The sequence below is a fragment of the Zeus faber genome, assembly GCF_960531495.2.
Source record: "Zeus faber genome assembly, chromosome: 11".
In the NCBI taxonomy this organism is placed as follows: Eukaryota; Metazoa; Chordata; class Actinopteri; order Zeiformes; family Zeidae; genus Zeus; species Zeus faber.
The window spans coordinates 8,955,077-8,972,599 of record NC_137205.1 but is presented as its reverse complement, the minus strand read 5'-3'; the positions used below and the strand labels follow the sequence as shown (position 1 = coordinate 8,972,599).

Sequence of the window (17,523 nt, the reverse complement as noted above, 5' to 3'; positions counted from 1 at the left end):
TCTATCTATCTATCTATCTATCTGTCTATCTATCTATCTATCTATCTATCTGTTCATCTATTACATCATCTGGTTTCCTTTTTGACAAAAACACTTTCTGAAACAGTGCTCAAAGACAAATAGTCAAAAAAGTCTAAATTGCAACATTCTATAAAATAATTACAGTTAGATTTGGGGTCAGTGCAGTTCAGCACTGCACGAAGCCGTCTTCCATTTGATTAATTTAATCAACTAATATGAGCATTTACAATAAAACATCAATATGATAAGCAGACAAAGATTAAGACAGTTTCATCACAACCTGCCCCCTGCATACCTGCCCTCCTCCTGCCCATTATCATTATCATATAGGAGATTGGGGGATCGATGGAATTATGTACATGGCTGCCGCCAGCTCATGACGATGATGATGATGATAATGATGATGATGATGATGGTGACGGGCTGATGTTAATTGATGGATGATAGTCTGATATTCCAGAAGGTCATTGTCGGTGGCAGATATAAATATTTAATGGCGTCCCTGTGTTGAGCCACACAGCGCGGATAAAACATTCATCGGAGTCCGGCTCTAAATATATCGCATAGGGTTAACCCTGCGCTGGCCAGCTCCCAGACAAATGCATTATACATGCAGGCCCGGCATCAGGGGTTAACAACCATGTGAACTAGATAGATGAGAGTAGCCAAACACTGTTTCATACAGAAAAATGATACAGGACTGAAATAACACCCAGCATGCGCAGTCAAAAACCATGCATATAGTGTAAACTCGGTAAAGCTGAGTTTTTTCGTGCAACGGTTACAAATAAATTAGTCCAGCACACAGAGAAGGCCGGCAGCACCATGGAGAGCAGCATCCATGGCAGACCCCTTCCCACAGCTGATATTTTGACGTGTTTAGATGGTTAAACGCAGAATAAAGTTAATAGCATGAGCTGGGGGTCTGTGTCATTGAGGTGTTACTGGGCACCAGCATAGAACTCCTGTACATTTTACTTCATGCTGACACACAGCAGAGAAAGAGACCCCCAATTCATTTTCTCAACGCGCCGTGTTCACCCTTGTTTTTACCCTACGCTTCCATGGACTTGGAGAATCATCAACCTCCCTTTTGTGTTTCCTCCCACCAGAACGTGGACCCCATGCAGCATTAAGAAGACCCTACCATGGACTAGGAAGAAGACTTTCTGTTGGACCCTCATCTCCCTTCCCAATTCCCATTCTTCAGTAAAATAATACATTTCAGTTGGAGTGAAATCTCAATGTGTGTACCTTCGATGTCTACGTCATTTTAAACACCATGTGACACAACCCGATGTTTGGTTCCTTCCCATGTGTTTGATTTTTAACGACAGAGACAACCTTGTACAGGATGACCCTGGCAGGGTCATGGAATGCAAACCCATTTGTTCTAAGTAAAATATTTGAACGATAAGAGGGATGGGGAAATCGGTTTAGTCAGATGGAATGAAATCATGATATTAAAGGAAAAAGCAAGCAAGGGGAGATTTATGGAGTGATGCGGGAAAGGAAGGGATGACGGAGGTAGAGAGACATATGGAAAGAGAGACATGGCGAGAGATGATGCGGGATGGGGAAAGCTGGAGAGAGAGATAGCGAGCGGGAGAAGGAGAGAGTGATGAAGGGGAGCAGAGTCTCCGCACCCGGGTGCCAATCACTGACAACCTGCTTTCAGCAAATGCACTCAGCGACGCGGCGCTAATAAATGAGATACACACATGCGCACACACACGGACACACACACACACACACACACACACACACACACCTCCTTCTAATAATTTGAGATTGAACGTGATGCTCTATGGTGTCACTAACCAATAGGCGCCACATAATGACACGTTGGCAAAAAAAGATATGCGTCATTATATTGAAGCGACTCAAGAATGCATTTGCATCTGTTTATGTTGTTTGTCAAAACGGCAGCCGAGCAGAAGAGATCGTCACAAATGAAGACGTCGCCTATTTTTGCAACAACGCAAAGCATCTGGAAAGACGAGTAATCAGTGGCGTAGATGCACATGAATATACATTATATATATATTATTTATAGTAAATTATCATAATAATAATAATAATAATAATAATAATAATAATAATAATAATAATAATAATAATAATAATAATAATAATAATAATAATAAATAATAATAATAATAATAATAATAATAATAATTATTATTATTATTATTATTATTATTATTATTTATATATATATATATTTATTTATTTTATTTTTTAAGCTTCATAATATTATTGATATTTTTTATTCACTTTTTTATCTAAAAAGGCCAATCATTTGGGCCCAGTTCAAAGCGCAAAAGTCAATAGACCCAGGAGACACTGACGTTCCCTGAGAGCAGACTTGGTGCTAAGGAAGCGCGACAGGAAGGAGCGACAAGTCTTCAGTGAGGACAGAACACCAGACCTGGCTCGGATTTCCCGTAAACCCCTTTTAAGCCCCGTTCAGGCCTCTGCCCTGACTGCCGGGATAATCTTGTGACTTGACAAAGAGGAGACACCAAAAGGTTTTGCCGATGCGCATGAGATGTGCGGACACTGAAGCCATGACATGCGCTTCCTATTCACGCTGTCACTCAAACAGCCTCCTAATCATGTCTCCGTTTACATCGCGGGCGTTCGAGGCCCCCGAATTACAAGCAGATGATTGTACAAAAAAGTGCAAACAGTTTCCCTAACTGGAATGGGGGAGGGGAGAAATGGAAGGGATGAAAGACCCATTTAATTCCCATTTTGCCTCTCAACCCGCAATTAAAACAAATAACCACTGTCCAATTAGCGTTGCAATCCATCGATAAACGCACAAAAAAACCTTTGACTCATGTAGACCCACAGAGCTGGCTCAATTATGACATAATCGCCTGATAGCAATTATTTGAGTTGATCTCATCCAAATTTAAGGCAACGTGACAAATAAAATGTGAATCAGCAGCGTTTCCATCCGTTGGGTGGCGGCAAATGAACCCTCGACGCCAAATTTTGGCGTTCCCGCGTTCAACGTCAGCATCTTCAGTAACTTCTAAGCGTAGACTACGATAGTGGCATAAAATGAACAATCGCTGTGTGCTGGTTCGGTGGAGCCAGAAAATTCAAACATGACAAACCATGACTTGAATGTACGCATAACCCACCCATCAAGATTCTTCGGTTCTTTGCTATTTTAAAGGGTTAATTCGCCAATTTCGTAAACTTCTGAATGCAAAGTACACTGTTGTTGACCTGCGATCCTCGGAATCACAGAGCACAGCCGGGCTGGTGAGATGTTGCGGCTCGTTTCCATTGCTGCCTCAAACATTAGAACAATGAGCTCACTTTTTTACAAGATATTGTAAGAAGTTGAGCGAGGCGGGGCAGGCTCTCCGCACGATTAGAGCACGATAGGGCTCTTCCGGTCAGAAAGAGTCTTAGAGTATAGGGTCAAAATACAGGAGCAGCCACTCAGAATGGCCGCCCCCAGGCAAATGTTTCCCTTCATTCCATCCAGATGAGCAGGGACCTCACCGGTCATTCTAGGACCCGTCGGCCATTGTGGCGGCTGCATCTGTAGAATTACGCTTGAATCATTGATCATTTACAGCAGGCCATTGGCAATTTTGTCAACCTTACCAAGAAAATCGGAGAAAGTCCATGCTGAGTTCATCAGCCCGGACACGCTCACCTTGAATGCACTTTGGGCGGAAGAAACGTTCCGAGTTTCGACGGACAGGGGATCTCGAAGTGCGCTTTATCACGGGATCGCCTTCGGGCTCCAGAGGTGAAGACGCCGACGCGTCGATAAAAATATGAAATATCTGCTCGCTAAGTCCTCGCCGTCCGCTGTAGCGCTGCACTGATTCCTGCTTCCGCTCTCACTCCATGTTCCCCAATTTATCTGAGTCTGACCCCCGCACGCACACGCGCACATGCACACGCACACACACGCACACACACGCACGCACGCACACACACACACGCACACACACACACACCTTACACCATTGACACCCTCACCCTTATACCCTTATACCGTGACCTATTGAGAAATTTACACACACACACACACACACATAGGACACAACCTATTGTCAGGACGGACAAAGGGCCTTAAACGTATGTTTGCCTTCATGGGAAGGCACTGACTCCCAAAACGACACGTAAGGGCAAAAAATAAGAGAAGGTGCGTGACAGACTGACATGTTTACATAAATGGCTATATGAAGGGCGAGATTGGGTTTCCTAGTAAACAGTGTGTGTGTATATAGGACAATAGCCTTTTGTATGTTATGTCGTTTTAAAACTCATTGTCCCTGGGTTTTAATGAGCCCCTCAGAGTTTATTTGAAGAGGCTGTTCTTTCTAAACAATGTCATTTGTAGTACTGAAGAACCAGATCCCATTCCATCCTCACTCAACCTTGTGTGGAGATAAGGATAACCCCAAGGGGGGCTTGAAAGAGCATTGTGTGTTTGTTTTATGGCATAGTAGGATTGTATCTGTGACTAGAGTTTGACTGTTAAATCACTGTTTGGGGGTAACACTCAGGGATATGATTGAGGGTCACAGTGTTGTAAATGACACCTGACCAATGGCACACAACTTCTCTTTGGTATAAAGCCCTCTTCGTCACTGCTTTAAAGCATGACTGTATCTTTCTCTCTATTCTGCAGAATAAATACTTTAATACTCTCAGTTTTGTTTTCCTGTAGCGGGCAGATGAACCTCGCCGGCCACGCAAGAGAATTTCTCCAACAATCTGGCGACGATGATGAGACTCTCTGCTTGGCTCTGTTGGACCTCTTCATGTCCAGGTTGTGTGCACAACGGCAGTCAGAGACCGGCCCGTGAGACATCCGAGAAGGAGTCGTCTGGACAGGGCGCTCCAAGGCAACACGAGATCCCGACCAAATGAAGGTGAGGACTTGCTGAGGTACTGTACGGATTAGGAAAAGCTCTGAGTAAGCTAAGATATTGTATCGATCTAGAGGATCGTTGATGAAGCTTTGTTAAACTCAGAAATCCCCTCCCCCCCAGACAGACGTACCGCCAGCTGCGTGCTGCGCAGGCTAGGAAGGGCAGCGGACATATCGGTCGGGAGGACCGTGGATGAAGTGGCCAATTTTGCATCGATCAAGAGAACCGTGGTTTTTTTGATGTTTTTCTTGTGTTATTCAATAATAATGTCGACATTATTGAATACATAATTATTCTAGATTATTCTTGACCACTCCTAGCAAAAGCGTTGAGTGGAAGAAAGCACAATAGCACAATAGTACTCTCATTCCCTCCGAGCAAAAGTGTTGAGGGTAGGTGAGGAACTTCTGGTGTGGTAAAAATAAAATAAAATACTTTTATAACTAAGGTAAATTGATAAATATAAATAAAGCCACCTGTCGGTCGTGCGGTGTATTGGGACACAGGTTGGCGTCCATTCCTGTTGGTTGTGCGATGTATTGGGACACTGGTTTGGAAATAAAGACAACACTCTCATCTGATTTAGAAAAAGATATATAAATAAATAAAATACATATTTAGTGTATGTATATAAACATGCATTTTTTAAAGATTTTTTTTTTTTTTGGTACAGATAATCCAGCTACGCGACCTACTTTCTAACTAGTTTTAGTACATTTTGAATAGTAAGGGAGAGGACGGAGTTCAAGGGCCCATTGTGTGACTCTTATTTTCAGTGACACACATGAATCCTGGGTGATCGTATTGGTGTCTGGGGCGTGTGACCGCCTGGCCGATGGATCATTCTGGAGCACGTATGGATGAGATGAGTTCGGAGGCGTTCGATCCGTGGAGGCTAAACGTCTTGGGGTATGTTTGGCCTCCTGGCTGATAAGCGAATGTATAAACGTGAGATAAGCGTGGTGAGTGAGTGGTGAGTTGTAAAAGTCACTTTAGTAAAATATTGGTTCAGCAGAGGAAGCTGCAGAATTGAATGATTTAAATAATAGTCAGATGGTGCACTATGTGATTATGGTTTACTAGTGGTGTTAAGCAGACTAAATTGAAATCGAATTGAATTTAAGTGCCAGTTAACAACAGTAGTCTACGCTGGTGGGGTATGAAAAGATATTGAACGGTTTGAACTGTTGGATTGTGTTTAGAGAAATGATTGTGATGTTGATAATAGTGTTGTGGCGAGTTGTAGCAGATAATAAGTTGCTGGAAAAAGTGTCTTTTGGCTCATTAATGCGACTTTGGTAAGGCGAGGAGTATGGCGAGTTTTTGTTTTCAGAACTGTAGTTTGTGTTTGCGTCAATAGATTGTATCGCAAAGCATTCCAAATTGATTTAAACTAAACTGATCCATATAAATTGGGAAAAATTGTTTGCAAAATATATTTTTAAGACATCGTGGAGAGCAGATATGATGCATAGTGGCAGCAGAAATGCATTTGTTTTCGGTTTATAAAGTTTGAGTTATTCTTTTTAGATATACTTTTTTTCTGTTCCTGTGTCAAAGAAGGATTCAAAGGATCGAATTGAAGGATTATGATAAATAAGTAAATAGTATAGATTAAACACTGTACATTCGATTGTAATATTGCATGAGTGAATTGTCAGTTTTGATGTGATTTCAGTGTTTGTTTCAGTGCTGGTAATTGTTTATGTATAATCGAACAGCATTATTATTATTTTATTTTAACTTTAATTTTTTACTCGAGAAGCAATCTCGATTTGACATTGAATAAGGTAGCTGTTGATATACAGTATAAAACTTAGCAAGTAGTTTAACAAAGAGGAATAATTATTTTGTACACCAGAGATGTAATGGATTGTGTACGTCCGCTTCCTCAAAGTTGAAACACCAAAATACATTTGAAATACGTTGGCCATTTCAATGGCTTTCAATCTGGGCATTCAAAAAATGTCAAGTTAAAATTTGAAAATATCTTGTGGATCGATTAATGTCGTTATTGTGTATTGATGGATTAACAAACCTGTCTATTCAGTGTTTTATTTCCACAGTTTTAAGCAGGAATCCACTGGCTGCAGTTTTGACCAGTGTAGATGTGACTGTGTCTGATTGGGAAGACTTGGAGGACTGACAACAGGACCCATCGAAGAGAATTGCATGTCCAGCATTCAAAGGTTCTTGTCAATTATTGATATTATTGCAATTTGTATTTAACTGATTTGCAAATTTGATTATTTAATAGGTTCAATTGGAACTATTGTGAGATGAAATGCATGCAAGCATATAAATGGAGAGACCTTGATTCAGATATTATAAAGTGCCCTATAGATCCAGAATCATTTTGATTAGTTCTTATTTAAATATGACATTCTCCTAAATTGACCTGGTTGTTGAAGCAATGTTCAGAAGCTGCGTTAAGGATTTCTGTGCCTTCACTCGGGGACACTGTTGTCAGAGAACCCTGGAGTGATTATCTTTATGACACCGCCCTTTTACAGCGGTAGACATCTCCTTTCATCTTGTGATAATGTATGAGAACAATACATTAAGCACCCCAGGGCTTCACACAGGCCCAAAGGACATCCCTATTTTCCTCATATCCTGCTGAGAGACTTGCCTACTCCTGCATTTCCGAGACGGTCTCTGAAGACCTTGTACGCAGAGATCCAGTTTGGCCAACAACAGGCCGAATAACTTGGGACATTTTCTGGACAGCAAACAATGTTTTGTTATGTGAAATGAAACGCAAGCGTTGACTCCTGCTGCTCCTCCCCTCCACCGACGAACATCAAGTGTTTGGCCTCCAAGTGCAGCGAACGCACAATTGAAAAAGGTGTTGTGCACAGTTGAGGAGCCGAATCAACTGTGCTCCTTTGGACCTGCATTCGGTGATGTCACTGCATCAGACAAACCATCAAACTGAATGACTGCAATGGGAGTTTTCTACTCCAGCTGAGAGCCGTGGAATGACTGACCACCTGAAGTGCTGCTGGAAATGATATCTGTGTGATTACCATGCTGGGCTGCTTCTGTATGTTCTCAGCCGTTGTTTTATGAATCTGTTCATCCTGATAGTACACAGATTATTAAATGTTCTCTAAGAAAAACTAAATTTTCGTAAGAATATTGGCGAATTTAAATTAAAACAATTTTTCAAAATTTTAGGAAAAGGTTTGAATAGTGAGTAAATTAAATTATTAGGTAGAAACAGAATGAGGGACAGATAATAGACAGAAGTGATTGCTTGATTGGTTTGCAAATATGTTTACAATAGCCCTTCTAGGTTTTTAGATGGTCTCAATTTAAATGTTGGCTATGTTATTGTCATTCTATATATATATATATATATATATATATATATATAGATTATTATTATAGTTATTTGGAAATGCCAAATAACCTCTCAATAACCTCTCTTTTTGAATACTAGTTGAATACTCCCTGGCCAAAAGGCAAGACTAGCAGTTCAAAGCTTAGAACATAATAATATGATTTTTAGGAGTTGGGTAAATTGACCGTGAGATAATTGATAGTTGATCAGATGTTATTGATCAACGCCACTTAGGCTTCTATTAGATTGATGACTGCTGAGATCTCAGGCTTATTGTTTGCAGTGATTAATTGTACCTTTAAGGGTGTAAGTAATAATTAAGAAAAAAAACAAACGTAATATAGTAGTACATTTGCTCATACTGTAACTAGTACATTTATACATAACTAGCAGATTTGTTCATAACGAGTACATTTGTACATAACTAGTACGTTTGTACATAACTTGTACATTTGTACATAACTATCATATGTGTTCATAACTAGCACATTTGTACATAACTAGTATGTTTGTACATTACTATCATATGTGTTCATAACTAGCACATTTGTACATAACTAGTACGTTTGTACATAACTTGTACATTTGTACATAACTATCACATGTGTTCATAACTAGCACATTTGTACATAACTAGCAGATTTGTTCATAACTAGTATATTAGTACATAACTAGTTCATATGTACATAACAAATACAATCGTATATAACTTGTACATGTGTACATAACTTGTACATTTGTATTTAACTTGTACATTTGTACATTACTGGTATATTTGTACATACCTTGTACATTTGTACATAAGTAGCACATTTGTCCATAACGTGTGCATTTGTACATAACTGTACATTTTTACATAACTTGTACATTTGTACATAACTAGTATGTTTGTACATAACCAGTACATGTGTACATAACTTGTACATTTGTACATAACAAATACATTCGTACATAACTTGTACATATGTACATAACAAATACATTCGTACTTGTACATTTGTACATACCTAGTACGTTTGTACATAACTAGTACGTTTGTACATTACTATCATATGTGTTCATAACTAGCACATTTGTACATAACTAGTACGTTTGTACATAACTTGTACATTTGTACATAACTATCACATGTGTTCATAACTAGCACATTTGTACATAACTAGCAGATTTGTTCATAACTAGTACATTTGTACATAACTAGTAAATCTGTACATAACTTGTACGTTTGTACATAAATTGTACATTTGTACATAACTAGTATATTAGTACATAACTAGTTCATATGTACATAAAAAATACATTCGTACATAACTTGTACATGTGTACATAACTTGTACATTTGTATTTAACTTGTACATTTGTACATTACTGGTATATTTGTACATACCTTGTACATTTGTACATAAGTAGCACATTTGTCCATAACGTGTGCATTTGTACATAACTGTACATTTTTACATAACTTGTACATTTGTACATAACTAGTATGTTTGTACATAACCAGTACATGTGTACATAACTTGTACATTTGTACATAACAAATACATTCGTACATAACTTGTACATATGTACATAACAAATACATTCGTACTTGTACATTTGTACATAACTAGTATGTTTGTACATTACTATCATATGTGTTCATAACTAGCACATTTGTACATACCTAGTACGTTTGTACATAACTTGTACATTTGTACATAACTATCACATGTGTTCATAACTAGCACATTTGTACATAACTAGCAGATTTGTTCATAACTAGTACATTTGTACATAACTAGTAAATCTGTACATAACTTGTACGTTTGTCCATAAATTGTACATTTGTACATAACTAGTATATTAGTACATAACTAGTTCATATGTACATAACAAATACATTCGTACATAACTTGTACATGTGTACATAACTTGTACATTTGTATTTAACTTGTACATTTGTACATTACTGGTATATTTGTACATACCTTGTACATTTGTACATAAGTAGCACATTTGTCCATAACGTGTGCATTTGTACATAACTGTACATTTTTACATAACTTGTACATTTGTACATAACTAGTATGTTTGTACATAACCAGTACATGTGTACATAACTTGTACATTTGTACATAACAAATACATTCGTACATAACTTGTACATATGTACATAACAAATACATTCGTACTTGTACATTTGTACATAACTAGTATGTTTGTACATAACCAGTACATGTGTACATAACTTGTACATTTGTACATCACTATCACATGTGTTCATAACTTGTACATTTGTACGTAACTAGCACATTTGTAAATAGCTAGTATAATTGTACATAAGTTCTCAATTTGTAAATAACTAGTACATTTGTACATAACAAACACATTTGTTCATAACTAGAACATATGTACATAACTTGTACATGTGTACATAAGTAGCAAATTTGTACATAACTTGTTCATTTGTACATAACTTGTAAGTTTGTACATAACTTGTACATTTATACATATGTAGTACATTCATCCATAACTTGTCCATTGGTACATAACTTGTACATTTATACATATGTAGTACATTCATCCATAACTTGTCCATTGGTACATAACTTGTACATTTGTACATAAGTAGCACATCTGTACATACGTAACTACTACATTTGTACATAATTTGTACATTTGTACATAACTTGTACATTCGTACATAACTAGCACAGTCGACCTGAGCTTATACTTTCAAGTTTCCATGAGTAGTTGATCCCTTGTACAAACAGCTTGCACTGCTTTATAGATCAGCACGAAACTTACCGTCCGCTCTGTTTACACACAAGTGAACTCAATGCACTACAGACGCTGGGGCTTAGAGAGCTCTCAGCCTGCACACGGGCCAAATGCACACATGCTCAATCCATAGAATATCTGCGTCATTATTCCTAAAAGCCCTCGCTTCTGTGGAGCACCGTCCCCAGTCACACCATGGTAACCACACCTGGGATCATGTGTCCACATTTTATTTTGTAAAGTTGGACTTTGCACGCCTTCACCCTCATCAACCAAAGCATACAGAAAAGAGCTCCAATCGCAAGTTGCCGGCTTTTTCCACACACAAACAGGGGACATAAAACCCATTTTTTTTAGGACATGTGACGATAACAACAAACTAATAGACCCAAATACACAAAATAAATCGAATTAAGGCTTGTGATGTTGGCATGGTGTTCTGTCTAATTAGAAGCTATCCACAGTGTGGATGCACTGGCACTGCAGAGGGAAGCAACACTTTGTCATCTTTTGAGGGTGAACTTGGTGTAATGATGAGGTTTTGCCAGAAGGGAGCAGCAGAAGTTTCACTTTATCACACTTCCAATTGCAATTTGGAGTGAGAATTTGCAGCAGCAGCAGCAGCAGCTAAGACTTTTATAAAGCTGATATGATGATGCACCCACCTTCAGTACATTAGTGAAGTACAGTAGCTCACCACTTAATACAATACAAGTTAAATTTGTTTTCTTCCTTTATATTTCTATTCCTCTTATTTAAGTGAGGCATGATTTTTTTTTGTGTGTTTTATTTTGTTTTGTGTGTGGTTCATTTGATTATTTTGACTTGTTTATTTGGCTTGTAAACAACCTCCATATTATGGTGCTATTGTGAATTGTGATTATGATTTATGTTTCAGTGTTGATTGTTGCCTTACAAAAGGAAACACTCAATAAACATAATTTCCAAAAAAAAAATAGTAGAATAGAATAGAAATACTAATAGAAGCAAAAAAAAAAAAAAGGCCAGGAAAAGTTCATGCTTACTCAATTTAACAAACACTGTCAGTCATAAGTTACTCACTCGGTATGAGGTTTGTCTTCTTATGTAACAATCATAATTGTCATGTTGAGGGCAATTATTAATTATTATTAACACAGTGCTGTAAAAAATATAATTCATTAAAGACCTTAATTAAGGTGTTTGACAGCATCCCTTCTCCTAAGCCCTTGAAGAGAGCGTTGGGATAAAGTTGAAGAAACCTGAAGAACTGTGATGTAATGACATGAATGACATGAAATAGGACAAAGGGACCCTTTTGGGAGGTCATAGGTCATTGGAGTCACCAAGGCATTTTCATTTGATGGATTTGAGATTTTAAAAAGGTTGTTGACCTGAGGCAACAGTGGGCTGCTGTGGCCGTGTGTCATGTGTGTCCCACCACACCCACAGTGCTTAACACACTCCTACGCAGCCGCTCATTAACACACATATTCCACGGTTTGATGTTCAATAATGAACGACACATCACTTACAACTACCCAATCATTTTAGGTTAAGCTTGGAGTGAAATGAGGTATTTCAGGGGTGGGCTTTAAGTTACTTGATGCATCGTACAGAGCTTTAGCAACACTTGAGCCGGTGATTCTCAAAGTGGGGCCTGGGGACCCTCAGGAGGCCGCAGCACTCGGTCAAGGGGTCCGTGAAAGAAAGACAAGGAAATAAAACTTTCAAAAAGAAAATGTGTCCTTTGAAGGGGTACATCTTTTGATTTTTTAAAAGATATTTTTTATGCAATTTGTACGTATATGATTATGTATATCTTGTGTTATCTATTTGTGTTTGATAATTTTGCATCGCTACAATGTCACTTGTTAAGTGAATTGCTAATTTAATTTGATACATTGTTCTTGTATTCTGTAATTTATTTTTAAATGTTTTTCCCCCGTGTGTGTGAAATATCACATTAAATATCAAATCATATTTTTGGGACACATACGTGAGGGTTTATTTTGGCTTGGATTATTCTCTCTCATAAAAGGAAGGGGTCCTCGGTTTAGGAAAGGTTTGACGTAAGCCACCTGGATGCCCCGAACTTTGAGTGATGACTATTATTGCAGGCACAGGCTCACACTCACACACGCACAGTACTTAGCTGTGCCATATGGAGCCAGGCAGCATCAAGTGTCGTCACAGCTGCTTGAGCACACACACAGACACACACACACACACACACACCTCACCTCCATGAAGTCTCCTCCGTTCAACACTCCCTCGGTTTATTCTGAAGCAGAATCTCTCCATCCACGGTCTTCTCCGCAGCGACATCTCTACGGCATCCTCCAAAAACAAAAACAACGCTGTCCGGCGACTCCGGAAGGAAGGTGAGCAGCCAGGAGCCTCGCTCCCGTGCGTCCATCCACTCGCTCGTTCTCTGCCTCTCCTCGTCGCATTGTATGCCCCGAAGAATGGTGAATTTTTAATGACAGCTATTATGGCCCTCGGGGGTGTGCTGGTGAGTGGGGAGGCTTTGGCTGGCTGGACGAAGGTGCTCCAACAGATGGGCCCCTTTGTCCAGGTGGGTAAGGTGGGAGGGCGGGGGGGGGGGGATAAGGGGTCAAAGGTGAGTGTCAAGCAGACACCTGTTAGGCTGGAAGGGAACAGATATGCATATGTGGACATCCCAATGAACATTATTTGTGACGCTGTTGCCACAAAGAAATCACTTTTGTTCCAAAGAAGTGGACAGATAATGCTAATCAACTTTAATTGCAGGGCCTGGACCAGAACGGAGAAAACACAACAGCACAATGACCCAGGACCAGCGACAGTTCAGTTGGAACTGCGCAGGCCACTGGCGTCAACGGAAGCAGCTTGAGATGGTGTGTTTTGTGAGATGGCACATTGACCGGTCAGACGTAGGCATTCCAAAAAAGGTCGACTGCAGCCTTTGGAGGGAGCCACTGTCAATAATGCTTAGGTGTTCAAATGATTGCTACCAATCATGCTATGGGATTCCTCTAAAATGTATCAATAGTTTGACATGGACAAATTGGGAAGTCATTGTAAATGAGGTCCTGTGACCTTGACCCCAAGAATTCTTAATTTCCATGAATTATTTACTATGCATAACTCTGTACTTTTGCAAAAGCAAGAACATTATTCAAAAATGTTTTTTACATTTTGCCAATTTAGAAGGTAAATTACCGAGGTTATTGCCGTCTCTCACCACATTAGAGTTTGAGCCGTTCTGCTTACATTCAATGCCGGATGAAAAACTCAACGTGTTTCCCCTCAGTCACAGCAAAAAACGCAAAAAAGTAAATCGCACTGAATTTGGGAGTTCCGTGCAAAAAGAAAGACACATTATCACACATTTCACATCAATTACGTAGGACTATACAACTAGTGATCTCACAGAAACAATAAGACAAACACACAAATAAGTCACTTCAGGTCATTTTATGATTTAATACTTTTCACCGCATTTTGTCTCTGAGCGAATGCATCTCTTGTATCTCAATCCAAAGCTAAAATGTCATTTCTCGTCTGCAACAAACTCAACATTCAACTCAAATTCGCTGGGTTCCTTTTAGTTGGTTTTGTATAATTTTTTATATAAAATAAGGATCAAGGCTGCTTTAATTTTTGCTGTACAACAGGTATAGAATAAATTCAGTTATGAAGGGCTGATTTTTTGTTTTTTTTTTGCATTTTGGCTCCTCCTAAATGCTCGGCCCCTCTCACTCAGTCTCTCGTCTCATCAGAAGGCCGGTCTTGTTACTTCTTCACAATCTGAATGACATCCTCGTGTTCCATGATGTGTGTGAGCCCCACCCTCTGAGGACTGTACTTGGTGCTGGTGCCCTGGAGGACCAAAAAAATCTCAATTGTCTTTACATACAAATAGTTTACGTTTTACAGCACAAACGATGCGCAGCTTGCGGAGATAGATAGCAAGATAAAGACAATTTTAGAACAAATCTAAGTGTCATCTGTCAGAACTGTGTTTACCTGCTGTGGTGGGCCAAGGGGGCGTGGTCAAACCACCGCTGCAGACAGGCGGTGCAGGCTCCCATCCCGGGGCCGCTCAGCAGCTGTGGATCGGGCGAATCAACGGAGGGACTCCGCTGATTCGCCCGATCCCAAAACAGGAAGGAATAATTGTTCCTTCCTGTTTTGGGATCGGATTGGGGTTTTGGGATTGGATAAGCGGAGTCCCTCTGTTGATTACCCGATCCACAGCAGCTGAGCGGCCCCGGGATGGGAGCCTGCACCGCCTGTCTGCAGCGGTGGCTTGACCACGCCCCCTTGGCCCGCCACACCTGCATATACCAAATAGTAAACAAGTACACTTACATATACAAATAAACATGGGGACTGGTACTTCTTTGCAAGGGAATGAATGTAATGGTTAGGAAAGAGGAAGAACTTACCCAAACGAGAGCGTATTTAAACTGGCCGGCTAAGGTTCTGTGTATTCGATGGCACTGCATGGACAGAAAACCAGACACGTATATGAATCTGTGCCCGTTTCATTTTAATTTGAGTAACTGTGAGCATAGAGTAAGACGTGGGCATCGCCTCTACTTATGTGTTTTACTCACCACGTGTTCTACAGATGCCCCTCTTCTCATAATAATAGCATCGCCGAAGTCTGGGCGCTCTTTAAAAAAAAAGAAAAGAGGAAGAGTGGTTCCTCAATACAATGACAATGCACAATTCTTGTGATATTGGTCGGTGGGGATAACTGACACCAGTTTCGGCGATAGTGTTGCTAGTAGGGATGCAACGGTACACGGTATGTCATCAAACCGTTCGGTACGCCCCCTTGGGTTCAATACGCACATGTGAGCAGCTTTATTACGGTATCACTGTAGAAGTCCACTGGACGCGTTGGCGCAGAGTACGGGTGCACGTGCCGTCAGGGTCCGCGTGGAGCCGTGCAGCATTTCTCTATTTTAGCACGAAAGGTATATACAGTATATATTTTTTCAACTGCGTGTGGCTAAGGAGCCTTTTCCATAGAAACACAAGATAAAACTACAAAGAAATGTTTTTGTAAAGTGTGCCATCAATCAAGGTGTCCAGTCAGAAAATTAACCCCTGGGATGGCTGTGTCCCTCTATTATGAACTTCACGTCACCACGTCATCCACGAACAAGCCGGTTCTTTTGAACGGCTCTTTTGTAGGAATGAAGGGAACCGAGTCTTGCTGGGCGATGAGCCGTTCTTCTTTTTCTCTTTCAGTTTTATCTTGTGTTGTTTGTTTTAGTTGCTGTCTCCTGCCGCCCTCCACGTAAGAGATAGCCTATGCTCCTCCCTCACCGGGAGGTGCCCTGGTTGAAAAGGAGCGCACCCACTGTCACGTCAGGTTCACAAAGCGAAGGCACACGTGCACTGGTCTGACTGTCACGTTTAACTTCAATAAGTTATTTTACTATTATCATTTATCTGTGAAAAGTACTGTTTATACTGGCTCTACACAAAAAATAACAAAATATGGTACTGATTTTATTTATTTTTTATTGTGAAAAGTTATTTTAAATATTATAAATAAATTAATATTATATATAATAAATAAATAAATAAATAAATAAATAAATAACAAACATTTATATTTGAATTCCCTATCATCCTGGACAACTCCCCTCCAATCAGATGAACTAATGCAAATTAACCACCCACCAATGAACTTGAACCTCCATGTCCCCCGTACTCCCACAGTCATACATACAGAGTGGTACACTAGTTATTTGTGGCAGTCTACTATAAAAATAATCTTTTACACCATTTAAACTTAAAACAAAGTTGTTTTTTTTCCATTTTTCTTAAATATAAAGCTACTGAAACCGTACAATTACCGTGACCCCAAAACCATGATACATACCGAACCCTGAGCCCACCGTACCGTTGCATCCCTAGTTGCTAGACTTATGGGATTCAATTTAAACCTTTAGTATTATTTTTATTTTTAGAGTACTGGAACCTTTGCTTACTTTTTAAATTATACCTTTCTTGCAACTGGTCAACGGTCATCAGACAGAGCGGAGATTACTGAGACGCGTTACTTCAGAGCGTTTCCAGGCGGGAAATTCGATTTGTTTGTTAGTAGTTTTAACCATTATTTTGTGTCAGAGGGGATTTAGGAGTGAGGGATGTAATCTAAGGGGTTTGTTGGACGATCACCAGGCACTGAGGGAAACACTGATTGATAGTTTTTTTTGTGGTGGTTTTTTTTTGGGGGGGGGGGGGGGGGGGTTATGTGAATGTGTTTGGGTCGGTTCGTCCACGTGGCATTTGGTTCATCAACATTTCCATTTCCAAAATAAGAACTAAAATATTGAGCGGCGCACATTTAACAGCAGACGATTGTATTTTTTCTGTCTCTTTGTGTGTGCTTTTGTGTTTACATACCTCCTCTCTTTTTGGTGTAAATGCAGATCAGAGACAGGTATTCCCACAGCGTCTCCAGGAGGTAATCCAAGTTCAACTTCATCC

General features: G+C 39.7%; 1 protein-coding gene across 2 annotated transcripts in view; it reads right to left on the bottom strand.

The window, feature by feature from the left end:
• Nucleotides 1–14,481: 14,481 nt before the first annotated feature.
• The window catches only part of drg2 (developmentally regulated GTP binding protein 2), a 6,029-nt gene continuing 2,987 nt past the window's right edge, over nt 14,482–17,523 (bottom strand). For both annotated transcript variants that reach the window (XM_080009708.1, XM_080009709.1), the window contains exons 11-14: nt 17,440–17,515; nt 15,630–15,688; nt 15,459–15,512; nt 14,482–14,889 (exon numbers count right to left, since the gene is read on the bottom strand). In XM_080009708.1, coding sequence (XP_079865834.1) covers nt 14,803–14,889; nt 15,459–15,512; nt 15,630–15,688; nt 17,440–17,515 — 276 coding nt within the window. In that variant the 3' untranslated portion in view covers nt 14,482–14,802. The remainder of the gene's footprint in view (nt 14,890–15,458; nt 15,513–15,629; nt 15,689–17,439; nt 17,516–17,523) is intronic.